The 18,471-nt window shown below is 32.7% G+C and overlaps 1 protein-coding gene across 6 annotated transcripts in view; it reads right to left on the bottom strand.

The window, feature by feature from the left end:
• The window catches only part of LOC135144640 (inaD-like protein), a 501,533-nt gene that overhangs the window by 319,406 nt on the left and 163,656 nt on the right, over positions 1 to 18,471 (bottom strand). For all 6 annotated transcript variants that reach the window (XR_010283205.1, XR_010283206.1, XR_010283204.1 and 3 more), the window contains exon 5: positions 3,769 to 3,942. Coding sequence is in view for 3 of the 6 variants with exons in the window: in XM_064076688.1 (XP_063932758.1) it covers positions 3,769 to 3,942 (174 nt within the window). In the remaining 3 variants the exon portion in view is untranslated. The remainder of the gene's footprint in view (positions 1 to 3,768; positions 3,943 to 18,471) is intronic.

Genomic DNA, 18,471 nt, shown 5'->3' with positions numbered 1-18,471 from the left:
AACGGCGTTTTCTGAAATGCATTGTATATCGCCTAGACGGTGTCTATCCAATCCGTGGTCTTCCCCAAGGGAAGTTTCTGAACAGATTTCAACTACACTCTTTAGAATATCGCAGGAAAATAATGGGAATATTGTTTTTATGGTCACTAGTTAATGGTACATCAGTTAGTCCTAACTTACTACAAGCAATTATGTTTAGAGCACATCTTATTGGATCCAGAAATTTAGAGCTATTTTATCCTGAAACATCCCGCACAAATCTCCTGGCAAACTCTCCGTTAAGTTGGATACAGCGTTTATATAACACATTACTAAAAGACATCCCAGAACTAGACATTCATTTCGATTCTAAATTTAAGTTAAGAAAGAATTTGTGCAAATATTACCAAGAGACTAATTGACGAGAAGAAATAGAAAAATATACGAGTATGTTTTTAGCGGTTAAGCGCTCGTAATATCTAATAGGGTTTAGAGCTTTGTTATAATTCTTTTGGCGGTTTTCCTGTGGTCTCTGTTTCTCGTTAAGAATAATTATTTTATTTATTATATTTTTATTTTTTTTTTTTTTTTTTTTAGTTTTGTTAGGGCTCCTTAATTGGGTTCGATCCTATTGGTGACCCTCTTTAATTAATAATAATAATAATAATCCGGTCTGCGGCCATCATAACTCTTGCTTCTAAATGTTCTAAATTAGTAACTGGAGTTCGATAAATCATTGATTTCATATAACCCCATTAATAGTAGTCACAACTGTTAAGATCTGGAGAATGGGGTGACCAAGCGATAGGGCCACCTCTTCCAATCCATATCTCACCACGAACATTCGTAAAAAATTGTCGCATATGTAAACTAAAATGCGCAGGAGCACCATCGTGCATAAAGTACATTCTTCGTCGAATGTTCAAAGGTACATATCCCAATAACAGTGGCCTGTTTACTGAAAAACGATGTTGAAAATGCGTCTCGTAAATCGCGTCAGGATTGACATCTGCCCAGCGGTGAGTATTATGAAAATTAAGTATTCCATCCTTAGCAAAACAGCGTTCATCTGTCATCAGTATGGGAGAAATAAATCGGGAAGTTTCATTATTGTTGTTCACTATCCATCCGCAAAAGTTTTGTCTAGGAATGAAATCGTTTGGACCTAAACTCTGGACCCGCTGGAGGTGGTACGGGTACAAAACAGATTCTCGTAGCGTTCTCCACACAGTCCAGTGACTAACCCCTACTTCTCCAGCAATTTCATGCGTACTAGCTGACGGGTCTTCTTCAACACGATTGATAATTTGCTTTTGAACATTGACCATATCTGCATCTCGACCTCGTCCGAGCTCCTGATTTTTAGGTAAAACTGATCCCGCAACCTTTTATCCCCAGCAGAAAAGGTTTCACGCCTAGGAAAACGTTCAGCATATCGTCTTGCTCCAACTATAGGATTGTCCACCCTCCCCATAAACAAAATGCATATCTACATATTGTTCTATGCCATATTTTGGCATTCAACAACCCGAACAATGTTGGTGTAACTTGATAACAAATCAACACTGCTTTTTTTTTAACGATTCCCTCGATAGGTAGAAAGCGGATTGCTATTCCTAATGTTGCTATGTAACAATGCACATTTAAATAATGCAATGTATTATTGAAAAATTGGCATTCCGTCATTTTTCTTGTAATGCGTTTGCTCTGAAAGTTTGTTGCAAGCATTTACTAACACCCTGTATATTTTTTCTACTCCTATCCTATAAACTCAACTTAACACACATATATCAAGTCACGTATGGATCTCCTTATACACAATTCCCAACACCGTGTGTTATATTTGTAGTAATGTCAATTTTGACGTTTCAATTTCGATTTAGTTCAGTGGTAAATATTATTGCAAGTGCAGTAAATAATAACCTTTCAACGTCGGAAAATAAAAATAAAACAATAACAAATTCGGCATTAAAATCTGCTTGTATAATTAACACAGAGTCCGGTCCGTCCACCTCCAATAACTTTAACAACGAGGCATCGACGTCAAATTATAATCGGATTATTACAAACTATTCAGCACATAGTGATGAAACTAAGGTAAATGTACCCACTTTAACTTCTCATAATTGCACTGTAACTGTAAACAACTACTACCATAAAGTTTAAGTGTTGTATTCTATTCATTGATACCATAACAAAGACCATACTTTTGTTTACGTCTCTATAAATCATAAAGTAGATATGATTTGTTTTAACACTTTTTGCTCTGCTTAGTCCAGAAAATGAATAAAATAGAGTATTTTTCTGAATCTGTTGATATTTTCATAAAATATTTGTAAGCACCATTACGCAGTGTTGAAATGAGTAATTAGACAAAAACATTACTGAACACAAAACAAAAACAATGATTTGTAGAAATGTTTCATCCAACACTTTGTAGATAAAGTGGGTGATAAAATATGAGTCCTAATGTTTCTTTGTTACTAAAAGTTTCATTGTAATCTCAGTAAAACATATCGTTTTATACCTGTTGCCGTCATAAACATCAACTTGTTAAGTATTTTGTGGGAACTTGCAATTTAGGGTATCACTTCTGAAAACGACACAGTTTTATAAATTAATGAAAAAGTGTCTCAGTTCCAACTTAAAGTTCACTCAACTTGACTGACGATCTGATTTAACGGAACTTCATATTCAAACTGGTTTAATAATAATTAATCGATACATTTGTAAAATTATATTAGTTTTAACTTTCCACTTTTTTTCAAGACACAGGAATACCTCAACTTCCAACATCTTCCCCATTTGTTTGACATGTGTAAAATAAAAATTGAAAAGTGAACAATTTAAACACTTATGGTAAGTTGTAACGGTTACAATTTTCCGTTGGAATAATGCGTTAAATGAATCGGGTAAGTTTAAATATGTTTTACACAAATCCATATTGTGTACCTGTTGCCAAATTCAAATTACCCCAGCTATGGGTAAGGTGAACGTCATTGCTTTCACTGTTCCGAGGGGATGAAAACTTCAAGATCGTGCATCAGACACCGACAACGAATGAAAATTAGTGGCTAAATTCACACATCAATTATATTTAGATTGAGCATATACGCTCATGGGGTCAATTTGGATAAAAAATTTTATTCGTAGGCATAATTTGCCAAACCCCAAGTTTCAGTTTTTTACCTTCACGTATTGAGATAAGCAATAACTGTCTCGATCGTGGAATTTTTTGTGGGTCGGGTTCTGTGTGTAAGCTTTGGTGTTGGTAAGTTCCCACGGACTACAGAAATCTGTGTACTTAGTTTGAAGTGGCTGCTATTGTGATCCTAGTTTTATTGCTTAGTTTGGAATTTTTTTAGACGTTGAAATGGTATTCAAATGTGTGCTGTAGGCAAAGCTTTAAGATTTACGACAGCAGCAATTCAGTTTGACAACAATTAATGTCTTCCTATACCAAAACATAAAATCCTCGTGAACAATCGATAACTCTTCCATTCCCTTTTTGAAAGTTTAACGCAACACCTAAACAGAGACAATAAATATCTTTTTATACAGATACGAAGTACCTATAAAACATGAAAATGTTTCCCTCCAAAACAACACGTCTTCCGGAACCAACGCAATTTAAATTTTATAGTCAAAAGGACAGCTTTTATTGCGGATGACCACGATAACCAGCAAGTTCCGGAAATGAAAATGCGTAACAATTTGCAGGTTTGGAAATTTTTATTGCGTCATTCCGATTTTATTACTAAAACTTATCCAACAACTTCAGATACTCACGTGCAACTGATAGCTCGAGTGCTGGCTTGCTGTGTAAATAAACGGTGACGAAAAAGAGGACGGAGGATGATGACTTGAAGTTTCTGCATATCCATTTTCGATCAAGTGTCTGTCAAGTTCGACGGGATCACCAAGAATCTTCGTCGGCACAATGGGAGCGTGACTGCCTAACGCCTGCAACAAGATAAAAATGCCTTTAACAATTCCACTATCGGGTCTTCACAGCATCTTTTGGAGGATTCTACATATCCGTCTTGTTCCGCAAATTTGAAATTCAACGACATCTCCGGTGGGCGCGTTAAGGATAACCCGGTTTAAGTTGTCAGCTGGAGCCATAACAGTAACTCGCTGCTGCGAGGAAGGTATACATTAAGGTGCCGTGAAAATTTAATGAATAAATAAATTTATGCTAAAAGTAATGGTTTTCTCGTTTTTCTTATGAAGAGAAGTGACGGCCCTAATTAAATGGATCTACCTTCGTCAAGCTAGATTTAATATGAAGCCCCTCCTATTATCTGCCTGATGAGGGTGCTCACGCAAAATAATCGTCCAGGATAAGTAATTCTTTTACTGTAAATTATAAAGACAAATATCATGTTTTCAATTTCAGGATTTCTTTTAAATAGAGATAAAACTCTACTAACAAACAAAAAGCATTTTTAGTTAGTTACAAATCTATTAATAAAAATTAATTACTATTTATTTATAAAACAGTAGACAGTCGCACATCGTTCGAACAATAAACTTTTCTGAAGTTTAAGTCGCAGTCTCTTGCTAGTTTATCAAACTTTGAAAACAAAACTTTGGTAGCAGAACTTGACAACACGTACTTAATATTCTGGGACCAAACTATATGTATTGAGAAAAAGGTTCATAAGAAAAATTGAAATATCGAGCTGCTCCAAGAATCCCGTGTCCGGTGTCACTTGAATTAAGTACACTGTTGACAAATCGTTCATATGATATTAATTTTGGGTGGTGTCGAAGGACCAAAACTGTATATACTTGCCAGCTGTTATGACTCGAGTTACATATCAAGTCAGATATAAGTTTATTAAATGTTATTATTTACTGAAAGTAAAATTGAAAGTCCAGTTGTGTACCGAGATCCGTCTTGAGCAGTGACCAGTGAATTCTTCCACACTGAGAAGTTTGTAAAACTATAACCACTTCCTTTACTACGCTTCCAATCTGCTTCACATCTCGAATGCACTTTCCGTTGACACATTAAAAAACAAAACGTTCTTCAGATATATTAGCTAGTTGTAAGGGTATTTTCTATATACCTGGAACGAATTTACATATGCATGTATAATATTTTCTTACATAATTTATAATCAAGAATGTTTACGTCAATAATGGAACCATGATCTTCAATATCCTGTGGTTTCATGTTCTATGTTCTGACAATTCCCAAAAATAGGACAAATGGGAAACACGTGCTTTTTTCCAGATGAGTAAAATACTTTGAGTATAATTACTTTAGTTTTCAGATATTTTTCATTGAGTGTCTGTGTTAAAAATGTGACGAACTAATTCTTAGTCAGAACAGCTGATTTTATAGCCCTATTATTTTCCCGTTCATGCTTTTACAAATGGTCCATTTTCTGCCTAATACGAAGCAGTGGTCTCACCACTGAATAAGTGCCTCCACAATGAGAAACTTTTCGTTGCATATACATTTGCTTATTCCGCAAAATAACTCAGTGGTACATTACGGGAGAATTTTTTATGTTTCTTTCCTCGCAATATTTTAAAAACCGTTGATAAGAGGCTCGTAAACTGCTCGCGATTTAGAAACTATGTAATAGATTTTCCAACGCTGCTCCTGCTGCTGCTGAAACTTCCGGCGGAGTGACGGCATTCAAGATCTCCGTCAGTCATAATTTATAAAATAACTTACGAGTTCTAAGAACGTATGAAACACTCAAAAACAGGCAAAATCTACGGTTAAAATTAAAAAGTTATGCTGTGCTTATTTAATAGTAATACTCAGTTCCAGTTTAAAAATTATATTTTATGTATAGAGGTAACTTTATGTAAGCCGCATGGATTTATAGACCTCGTCGTCGCTCAGCGCTTAAATATCCATATTCCGTCACTTATACTACTAATAAAATAATACGTATTTGCTGTAAGAACTGAAATTATGTGTCGTTAAAAATTCTGTTCAGTTGACACACCAAAAATGCATTATTTATGACACTTGGATTATTATTATTAAAAGGGTCCCTCTAAAAAGGTATGCACATCAAATATTTATTAAGGTTGTTTAAGTCCATTAGTGAAATGTATCACAAGCCTTTCATTTTATGTTGTTTAATATGGTATCAAATAACCAAACAAAATAAAGCTTTTAGCTCACAAATTCAGGCAAGAACGAAAAAGATAATAATTAAAGTTTTAAAAATTAATTAGATCGAAATTAACTCTATGCTTTAATTTATTTGTTTAATCAATATAATTTTTCGTTTACAAAAAATGTATACAACATTTTCAAATTCTATGATATTTTAAGCAAAATAACAAGGTCATTCTCTCCGTTTCTAGCCAAAAATTTTACTTAAGACAGAATTATGGTCGCCTTCCAAACATAATAACTTCTGCGTACATGTAAGAGCTCCGTTTTCAGGTTCATTTAATAATTTTTGTTTAAATAAATGTTGTGATTGATTTCCAATAACCCGCATGCGTCAAGTCAAAAGTATTTGTAAATCACAAATAACAAATTTATAAAGCACGCTAGTTTATTTACTAGACTAATCAGTATTTGTCGGGTAGTTTTGTAAATTATTTGTTTATTAAAAATACCAACACCAAAAACACTAAATTAATTACCTTTGAAAATAAATATCACATTTTTACTTGCTACTAGAACTGATTCTTTTAAATAATGAACACTGACAACGAAAGATCATGTTAATCATGTAGGATTCTTTTATAAAGAGAAGTATAATAAGAATTCTGAATCAGGCAGTACTAAATTTTAGGGAAATTTTCAGTGGTAGTATAAGTATAGTTTTTTGAAAATTCACTTGACATTTTTACTGTTGTTTAATAGAAACGACACTTTCCCTTTTGAATTTTTCCTGTTAGTTGGCGAATCCCCCTATCTCTGAAAACTCAAAATCAGACTTCATCTCCATGTAATTGTAGAAATGCGATGTAAAACATAAATAAAGTCAATTAGCAAACTGCAATCTTTTTAGTAATGTCTTATAAGTTAATTGTAAATATATAAGTATGTTGAAATAATCGAAGTGGTGTTTCAGAGTAATTAGTCTCTTTTGCTCTGTGGAAGTAAGGTGTTATTTTAATAAACAGTGTAAACGTCTTCGATTTAAGTTAGACTTTGTTAATTCACAGGACGCTCCTCTGATTCCATAAAACTCGAATTTATTTAGTAATAAATAACGCGCGATCAACGGAGTCAATGACTTTCGCCAGGTCAACTGGAAAAGATTAGTTTTCCTCAATGAAACCACACAAAATATTGTTCACAACTGTCAAAACAGCATGAATCGTAAATATCCCTTCTTCGAATCTGAACTGTTCGTTTCAAAAAGTTCTTTTTGTTGGAAAAAAATCAGTCATCTGACATGAAAAATATTTTCAATAGATTTTTCAAGCCGGCAAGATAGCGTCGATTTCTAACATTTACCTCTTCTTATGACGTTCTGTTCTTGAAAAGATTAGAACAACATTACAGTGTTTTAAATCTGAAATCGAAAGCAGATAAATTAATTTTGTTTTATGTCATTAAATCCCCTTTTTCCTTTCTTAAATGTGCAAATATTAAGTATATAACTACCGCACAGGTGTTGCAAGCGTCTAACGACGACGCTTTCTCGGTTTTTATTAAATCAATTTAAGTCCGAAACATCCTAACGGCTATTTGAAGAACTCTTCTCGAATCCAAGATTATCTTAAAATTAAAGGAGAAAACTGTTTAGTTCCTCCTATACAAACAAAATTGTTTCTAACGCTTCTATGACACTTGTTTTAAATACATATGTGATTTCAAACGCAAACGTGAACACGTGATATTGAAGAATATTATAAAATAAGCAAATAACCGAGATACGAAATGAGTGAAGGCCTTGGGGACATAGAACAGTGTAATAAGCAAATAAATTTTAATTTTTTCTTACATTCTCATGTCTCTAAAATTTTAATTCAATTTTAAATTTCAAAATAATAGTTGTCAATCTGATGTTTTTAAGAAACTTTTCATTCATAAAGAGCCAAAGTTTTACTGGAATGTTTTCAGGTCCTTTATGGACCAAGTTGTCACTTGTAATACCCTACACTTATAATAGTTTTACTGTAATTACAGAGAATTAAACACGTTTACAGTATAGCTTTTAGGACAATATTGATTTAGTGTTCAAACTTCATGATGTCCAAACTGGCTCATACCCATAATTAATTTTCTTTGGCTATAAGCAAATGCTGATATTTGACAAAAGTTAAACTTGTTTATTTCGTCGTATTGCATTTGCTTATGGGGATATTACATGGAAGTCAATGACTTTATTGTCCTATTAACTATTACAACTGAACAATGCGTCAGAGGTTTTGTGCCAACGATATAAAACTAATCTCTATCTTATTTTTAAAAAATGTTCACATCACAGAATTTTTAGCAATTTTAGTATATGTAAAACGATATTTAATAATAAAACTCGTATCTCATTTTTTCTGTTGTGCGAAAGTAGATCCACTAGCTGCCTTCTGTAATATTTGTGGTTTTATTTCTTCGTTAAGTTTTAGTTGTCGAAATTACGACCTCGATAGTTAATACGAGGAAAACAAAGTCATCTCAAACTAAAAGAATGATGTGTATTTTATGGTTAAACATAAAACGATCTGCAAAATCTTCTATTACTTGTTTATTTCCGCATACATTAAACTAGTGTAGCAATCACTTTAGAGATTAGTCGGTTTTTTTACACATTGTAAGTTAAAATTTTAAAAATCCATCTTTTTTCTTTAAAATAAAACTGCTTTCAGCTAAATTTCACCGTATTGCATAAATTATTATCAAACAGCAAAAAATTCACAGAAGTCGGTTTAAAAACTACTTATATATAAACTAAGTCTTCAAAGTTTTCTGAACACGATGGATAGATTATTATTTGATAAAAGAGCAGGTCAGTCATCACACAGTTCAAAAGATATGTGATTTATCTGACATTTGGCAGGTTTGAAAAGAAATATTTAAGCGCAAGGATAGAGCGTTCAATACCAATCCCGTTTCCCATCTTCTCCTTTGTGGAAAAGAAAATCAAGATTCGGGCCAAAATAGTTACGGTATACATAGCAGAGTAGTTACTTCTTGGGTTTTAGTTTTTTTGTATTCGACAAGATGCCATATAGTTGGGAAAGTTCATACTACCGTAATTAAACGTAGATGATGCGGTCCTTTCGGCATCGATAATTATCGATATTACATTTAGATCCATAAAGCACGATATATCGGAATGTATCAAAAATGAGACGTATCGTTATATCGTAAAATCGGGAACTAGCGATAAAGTCGATTTTGCAGTGTAATGGATAAATGTTACATAGTTTCACTCGATTTAAAATGGTTTATTGTAAAATGAGTCATCAAACGAAAATACTTATTAAATGCTTTATGGTTTGTGTACCATTGTGTCCAAAGTTGTTCAGTAGACGGTCAGATCTATTTACCTTGCATCGGCTCTCTTAACTTTGATTTCACCAATTTCAACAATTTAAAAAATTGTTCGCTTGTACTTATACAACTATAATTAATTATACGTGATCAATCACTTGAAATATGTAGATACATATAACGCTTTTTAAAAATTAAAAAAAAAAACAGGTTCTACATATATATTCTCCCGTCAGAGAAGTCCTCTAATCGGCTGAACGTTATTATAATTTATAGCATTCCCATCTGTGCTAAAAACACTAGTTGCTGGCACACATAATAGACCTTTGGCACATATATGTAACGAACAGATGGAATTAGTTGACTGATAAAAGTGAAAGTTTCACAAATGTGCATTAAATCGAACCAAATAAATGTGTGGGTCGACCTTGAGTATTAAACATAATATATAAAAGTTTTAACAAGCTATATACAATACATATGTACTTAAATTCTGAAATATTTGTGAGTGTCATTTCCACCACTAGAGGCAATTTATCGATATTGTGTAAAATATTGTATAATACTGACCAGTTTATCGATCCATGGACTTACAATATCGATAGTTGCATCGATGTTCTGAAATTTCGATACAGTTCGATATATCATTTTGTAGACATTTATTGAGACATCGTCACCCCTAACATTCTGCGTTTCATATAATGTGCAACAAATTTACAAATTGAAATTTACAAAAATGCGAAAGAAGAGCTAAATCGACCAGCAATTAATGGAGAAACGAATTTAAAAATTAAGTATCGGCAGGGCATTCCTACAGTAGTCAAAACGGAAAACTAGTATCATCCAACAGAATAACAGATGTCGTCAATATATACTATCAAAACGTGCGTGGATTAAGAACAAAACTGAACAATGTTTACTCTCATATTTGTCAATTTTCGTGTGATATCGTAATTTTGACCGAAACATGGTTAAACAATTCTATTTTTAACTCGGAAATGTTTCCTAATATTTTTTTTAGCTGCTTACATTATTATTATTATTACTATTATTATTATTTATTTAGATGGATCTGGATTTATTCTGATATAAAATTTTTGTTATTACAATTTATATTTATGCACACAATTTGTAACCCTGTATTGGAAGTTGTATTCCGTTGGGGAAATATATATTTATTTATTTATTTATTTATTTATTTATTTATTATTTATTTAACAATAACGTATAATTCCTTTAATATGCTATTGATATACGAGGGAGCCATTACAAAATCTAAAAATTGTAAAAGGTGAAGGAACATTTATTGTAAGTGAAAATTTGAACTCCAAATACTGCGTTGCAGAAAATAAAACCGAATGTCAGGAGTCTATGCGAGGCTAATTAGTCGGTTTATCCTTTGATAATATAATAACCGGTCACTTAAACAACTCTGTGCGCAGAAAATTAGTTTAACCTACGCTTTGTTGTAAGCTGCAGTTTGTGTTTAACTTGTTCATGGGAAAGTAACTGAATAAAAATTTTCCCGGCGCATCCACCAGTTTATTAGTCGCTTTTACAGTTCTTGTAAAAAATAATTGCGTTAAGTAACAAAAATCAAATCCCGCATTGATTCACAAATATATCATATTTTGCAGCAAATATAACTAATTTCATTTAAACAATACACGTGACGTAACATTCACTTTGTTTACACAAATAAATCACGACACCAAACAAAAAAATACGTTACAATTTCTCATTCGAATTCCATTCTATGTGTTGCTATCTTATCTTAGTGTAGGTTATTTTTTGATATAACAAATTCTATCACAAGTAGTATCGGGTCGTGACTACGAATATTTTTTAAGAAACAACGTTTCGAAAGGCATATCTTACAGCAAATAATTTATAATAGTTATACTTAGTATCAGAACGAACGTATTTTTAAACGCACACTGAGATATTTAACGATGCTGTTTCTATATCGTCAGTTAGATTGGTTCTTTATGGCAAATGAAAACACTGATCTGATAATAAAATGGTGGATGCGACAGCAAATTTTCATTCAGCCAGATTTTCATGAATAAGTCAGATGTCATCTGCAACAAACAGCCATGGCACAGGTCAAAACAATTATGAGCACAGAGAGTTATTTAAATGATTGCTCGTCATATCACCAAAAGATAAACCGACAAACACAGCGTCACGCAAGCTCGTGACAGAACAAATTTAGGTGAAACGTGAAGAGAAATCCCTATATTACCAGCAGGTAACTGGGGTGGATGTTAAAACAGGACGCCTTATCTTCCGACAAACGCTACCTACCACCAGCAAGGAGATCACATACAAACCACGTCGTGTTTGCAGCTCGCAGTTTCACCTCCACCAAACGTGCTTTGAATTAAGAGGTAGAGTATCAATATATCTATCTACAAGTGGACATGGCGACATTTTTAAATTCTTGAATGACTTTAATGTAGAACTTCTTTTATTGCTATTATTGCCAATACAAATAGTTTAATATTGTAGCAGCGTTATGTAGGTAATATTCTAAGAGATCTACGTGTACTTAATTTAAAAGTTCTTCTAAAATTTTTACTTAGTAATAAGTTTAAACAATACCCTGTGCATGTTGTGCATGTCAGGGTGGACTTTTTCCATAAACCCGACCTACTTTTTTTCCTTACATATCAAGATTTTTCAAGATTACCACAAAATATGTGAGGCGTTAAATACACGTCAATTTTTGTTTTAATATTGACTGTTGACTTTAAATTTAGTCTGAACTAATTGAAAGAACAATTAAACGTTTTCTTTATTCATCGACTAAATTCACTGGCTTAGAACTCAGTACCAAGACGACTTTATATTTCGTTCTGCGTAGGATGGAAGTTTAAAGAGCGAAAGACGCTTCGCGCAATTAAATCCTCTGAAACACATGAAGTGAGTTACAATTCGACTACAATACACAACAAAGTTTTTATATATTGATTAGATTTTGAAAAAACTGAAAACAGAAACAACAAAATAAATCACGGGAAATGCTTCCAGATGAGATGAGTTGGTTAAAATAATACTGCAGAATATCAAGGATCACGGTTCTTAATTTATATGAAGATTACTGCTAGTAAAATCTACGAAAAAAGATTATTTACTGCAGCTGATGATAGCTGAATCAAAATTTCTACGCATCCTTGCGCCCGATTAGTAGATATGCGTTTTGATGAAATATATCATCGAAATTTTAAAAAAGAAAACATCATATGTACTTCAAATTTCCAACTGGAAAGAATATAGCTATGAGAGAGAGAGAGAGAGAGAGAGAGAGAGAGAGAGAGAGAAACTGAGCACAATAAAGATTAATTTCATAGTTCTTGAAGTATCGCAAAAAAACAACCTCATAAACCAAAAAGCAACCATCATGATGCCTGCAACAGTTAGGAGAATTTAGTTTCAAAAGTCATATTCTTTAGAAATGAACTCCCACCATACCTACATTGGGGCAAGCCAAAATTGTTAGTCCGTAGAGAATGTATTAAAAAACTTTTGCAACAAGAGGGAGTAGTTCCCTGTACACCTTGTAAGGGTCAGTTTTTGTCACCCTTCTTCCTCGTTCAAAAACCGAATGGCTCTTATCGCTTTATTTTAAACCTGAACCGTCTAAATAAAAATTTACACCCTCCCCATTTTAAAATGGAAACCATACGCAATGCAATGCGATTAATGTTTAAAAATTGTTATATGACATCAACTGATATGAAGGACGCATATTTTTTAATGCCTGTCAGGAAAAAGTATATTTAGAAAACTTTTACGTTTCCATTTTGAAGACATCCACCTATTATGAGTTCATTTTCATACCATTTGGGTTGTCTACAGCCCTATTTACTTTTACAAAGCTAACTAAGCTCATGATCGATTTTCTTAGGAAAAGAGGCGTACTTTGTTTAGAATATTTTGATGATTTCCTTATTCTTGGAAACTCTGAGCAGGAGTGTAGAAAAAATGTCAAATTAACTGTTTCTAAAGTTTTCTTGTCAATTATGGAAAAAATTGCTTACAGCTTACAGTCAAAACAAACATATAAATTTTTAGGTTATGTCTTTGACAGTGTAAACGTGTAGATTATATTGCCAGATGAAAAACTATTCGAGCATTCAGCGTAATCTCTTTTTGTCATCACACAAAAAAATGTAAAATCCGACAATTACGCAGTTTATAGGCACCTTGGTGTCAATTTGTCTGACCGTAAAATATGGGTGGCTCTACCTCAAAACTTTTCAAACACAAGAGTATTGGCATTACAAGCTAATAACCAGAATTCCAACAAAATCATGACAGTTCCAGAGGAACTTCTTCCCAATTTACTGTGCTGGCAGGACCAGCTGCTCACTTTTCGACAAGATGTTTATTGCATAGAAATTTTTACCGATGCAACTTTAGAGGGTTGGGGTGCAGTGCGTAAAAATCAGATTGCTGCACGAGAAAACAGTAATGTCTTTGCCATTTCTATTGAAACACGACTTGTTAATCGTAAATTTGGCAACGTTCATATTCAGACAATTTTCTAACTAAAAACCGTTGTCAATCAACCGAAAGCTGTTACCAAAATTGCCAAATTTTAAGAAAAATCAACACGTGGTGTTTCGATAGAAATGGCAAAGACAATATACATAAATTATTTAGAACTCCAAGCAGCCTTTTATGGACTGCAATGCTTTGCTCGTGATTTACATAACTGTAACATTTTATTACGTATTGATAAATTCGAGGGGAGCTTGATAAGTGTGGTAAATTGATAGAACGCCATGCAACAATTGACTAAATGTCATTATTGCTGACAAGTGTCATTCTTAAGACAGCACCTGTTAAAATTTCGTGCAGATGATTTTACGCTGATGACCTTAAAATCTTTAGTGATCCTTATAGTAACTATGCCATCCTCACTGACGACTTTAAGACAGTATTGCAGTGGTGTGAAATTTGTTTAATACCTGTCAATAGACAAAGGTGTGCTGTCCTTCATCTTGAAGGAAAAAACCCCCGTTTACCTTATCAAATTGAAGGCGAACCCTTAAAAGAGGGCGAAAAATATGTGGATCTGGGTGTCACAATCCAAAATAATCTCAAGTGGTCAGAACACGTTTCAGTAATTGTAAAAAAAGCTAACTCCTTAATATTTTGTTATCAAAGTGTTTTCAGACTTTAACTAAAGATTCATTCTTAATTCTTTATAAATCTCACGTCAGACCCTTGTTGGAATAGGTACGCTACCGTCATTTGGAGTCCATACTTTTAAAAAGATATTGCCCTAGTAGAACGATTTAGTGTGGACGTTTAAAATATTAAAAGCCGGCCTGAAAATAGATTTGTCCACCTTATTTGAGATTAACGGTGAAGATCGCCTGCGTGGTCATCATTTGAAATTGAAACACAAGAAGTAGAAATCCAGATCCCGAGAACATTTTTTAAATAACCAAGTGTTTAACGCTTAGAATGCGTTGCCAGCTAATATTGTTGATTCTGAAAGTATCAATATCTATAAATCAAATCTTGTTCGAGTTTAAGCATCAGCCTTATCAATTTTTTTATACTTAAGCATCTGAAGAACCTTTCGTGAGCCCAATAGGCGCTAGCTTCCGCTCAAAGAATAATAATAATAATAATAGATTGTACGTTCCGTCATCATTTTATAAGAATTTGAAGAGATTACTTTTCGAATTAAGAAAAAAAATAAAAAAAAAGTTTCGGGCCGTGATTAAAGATTTTTCAATAATTCTTTGATCGTCTACCTAATTAGATAAAGATATGTTCAGATGAGAAATCGTTTGCACAATTAAACAGATTAAACGACTTTACGATATTCGACCTTAATTCTGCTAGTCTTCTCATCTGAACATTTGGTCTCACCCACTCTAACGTTCAAAAACAGCCCTTCCAAATGTTTTTGCACGCTCACTTTAAACTTAATGAAGCGCATCACCAACTAGAGTCAAAAATAGGAGGCGAGGTCGCGATTATTCAGAGGACGTGATCAGTTAAAAAATTTGTACTTGGAAGTATTACGGGTGCAGTATTGCTTAGTTAGACAAAAAAATGTTCAGATGAGAAGACTAGCAGAATTAAGTCGAACATCATACTATCGTTTGATCGGTTTAATTATGGTAGTAAAATAAATATTTTAGAAAAATGTAAACAAAACTCGATGCGTCCAGCTTAAACACCCCTAAATAAATAGAACAAATTACGTTTTGACTTTTAACTAAAGAAAAAAAAAATTTCTTATGCTGTGCAAAAGAAAACCCCAAGTCTCAATAACTTCGTTCCAACTATGTACTGCGGCATTTCTGGTTCTACAAAATTAAGTCTATATTTTTTACGTAAAATAGAGCTAAAAAAAGTACCGGTATATTAAATTTAGCCTAAAGTGCTAATTAAAAAGTAATCAACACAAAACTGTAAAAACTATTATATATTATATATATTAAATTGTACAAAGTGTACGCAAAGTTGCTAATAGTTTCAATAAATGGTTTTCGAGATATTTGATCGATTCCAATGAAATAGTAATATTCATAAAATGTATCAGTCTGAAATCAAATAACATACACACATGTGGACATGCTAGAGAAATTACTGTCCGTAAAATCTTCATAAATTATACATAAAATATAAAAAAGATACAAAAACGCAAAAGAATCATTAAAGCTTAGAAAAAAGTTAACGAGTTAATGTAAAAAGTGTACATAAAACATAATATATTGAAGCAAGTAATGTTACCAAAGAGTAGTGAAAGCTTATTCAAAACTTACAGTTATTTAGCCTGAAAAAGATGACTGACAAACGTCTTGAGTTGAGTACTGTTATTCGATACAACAATTTTAACGCTAGCCATTCTCATCCAGTGCAGTATCGTAATTATATAGAAGAAAATTATATTTGTGTCATCTATTATTACAGCCAGTAGTAGCTTTAGTTTTATCGCATTTTTATGGTTATCATTGCATCACAATTGATACGACATTAATTAAATTACAAAAAAAGTCGCATTACTGTGTATTCATTGACAGTCCGTTATGAAAATAAATTCTAAACTCACTAGAATTTAAGTTGTAAACGTGAATTTTCTTAGCTACACTATACGACGTTATTACATGCTTCAACAAAGAAAAAATTACAGATGATTTCTTATATTATATAATTTTATATTAAATTAAAAACAATATTCAAAAACATCTAAATAAATATATCGATTTCGATTTTTTTTCATTTCCAATAAAATTTTGAATAATAGTCCAATTTTATTTAAACAACAACTTTCAAATTATAGACCACACTTTCAAAATCAAATAGGCTGTGCAATCAGCAATTTGTCAAATGTGGCAGTTCCATTTGTAAAATTGTAATTTAGGAAAGTGGGTAAACATGGATAGATTTACGAATAATGGAAAGGTCGATGTATACCTAGGTATGGTTTATACATATAAAAAAAACCCGAATTCTATATAAACATTAATATTAATAAATATACGCAGCTGGTGGTTATCACCGACACAACGGCTGTTCAATTGAAAAAGTCATCAAGTTGGCGTTGCTTTTGTAATAGAAGAAAATGTAGGGAAAAACGCATGCATTTTTATTAATCCATACATTAATCCATGCGTTGTCAGCTGTCATCGATTAAATTTTAGTTTCAATGTAGACTATATGTAGACATATTTCACAATATTTACTAAAAATCAAAGCCCACTTGATGACTTTTTCAATGAACGCCCCATATAAGCGCACCACATTACCAACACTTAAATGTAAAATATTAATTGTTGGTAATTAGAAGTATTTCAGATAATAAATCGAGGACATACGAAGTAATTTTAAACAACTAAATTATGTCCAATTCTTACCCTGTTTAACCAGGAAAAGTGTCTATAAGACACGACAAAGTTGACGTTTATGGTATGAAATTTACTGGACCTAGAAATTGTTTTGCGACAGGCCATTAATCATCACTCAATAACGCTATTGTTTTCTAATTAAACGACCTCGTATTTTTATGATTTCCAAGAGCACGGTAATGAGATCATAAAAATTTACCACTCGGTATAGTTAAGATATTTATCGCTTAAAAAGGCGTTTCGACATGACTCGCGATATATTTTTTTTAATAATCGTAACTAACCATTTTTGTAGGACGAACACTCGTTGAGCAATTTTTAATATCCCGAGCAACATGCGTTCTGTCAGGGCATCCATTATTTAAAACAATTAAGGTTCGGGTATAATATCAAGGAATTTGTTATACAATGAAATAACAATGACACGACTACATTTTGCCCTTTTTTTGCAACCAATTCACCATATATGGACACTGAGACACTATGGTTGCCAAGATTGAATACATAATACCATATTTGATGACACCGATAACCTAAATCTTTCTTTATGAGCACGTAGTCGAAGCAGAAAACCTGTGATTCTCTTTTTCGTTTTCTTGTGTCTAAAAAAAATCTGGTCTAATCTAGTCAGAAAATGGCAGGTTTAGTTTGGTCAGGTCAAGGATGGTTATGACAAGTCTGGTCAGGTCTGGAAAAGTCAGGTATAGTCTGGTCAGGTTTAGAAAATGTTTGTCTTCTGGTCAGATCAGGAAAAGTTGGGTCTATTACAGTCAGTTTGGTTAGCGTTTTACCATTTGACGATATTCTTAATTTTTCCATGTGCAATTTTTCGTTTCAGTTTTTATTTTCTTTATTTTTACAATTTTTCAATGTTCCGATTTTATCATTTTTTGTTTTTTCAATTTCAGTTCTTTTCCAATTTTTTGGTTTGCAATTTTTCAAGTTTTCTTTTTTCTTTCTTCAATTTTCCGATATGTAACTCATTAAATTTTTAGATTTTGCAGTTTTTCGATTTAAAGTTTCACGAGTTCTCAATTTTTAATTTTCAATTTTTAGATTTTTGTTCTTAGCGGCAAAAAATTGTTGAAAGAAAACTACGTATATAAAGAAAAAAAAACGATTAAGCCCCACCCACCCGCCCCGATCTCAGTTGTGATGACGTTTTCATTCCTAACCAGACCGAGG

The sequence above is a fragment of the Zophobas morio genome, unplaced genomic scaffold, assembly GCF_036711695.1.
Source record: "Zophobas morio isolate AGI-343-1 ecotype UQ-CSIRO unplaced genomic scaffold, CSIRO_AGI_Zmor_V1 ptg000108l, whole genome shotgun sequence".
In the NCBI taxonomy this organism is placed as follows: Eukaryota; Metazoa; Arthropoda; class Insecta; order Coleoptera; family Tenebrionidae; genus Zophobas; species Zophobas morio.
Note: the sequence above shows the minus strand (reverse complement) of the source record. Positions and strands in the feature narration are given on the sequence as shown.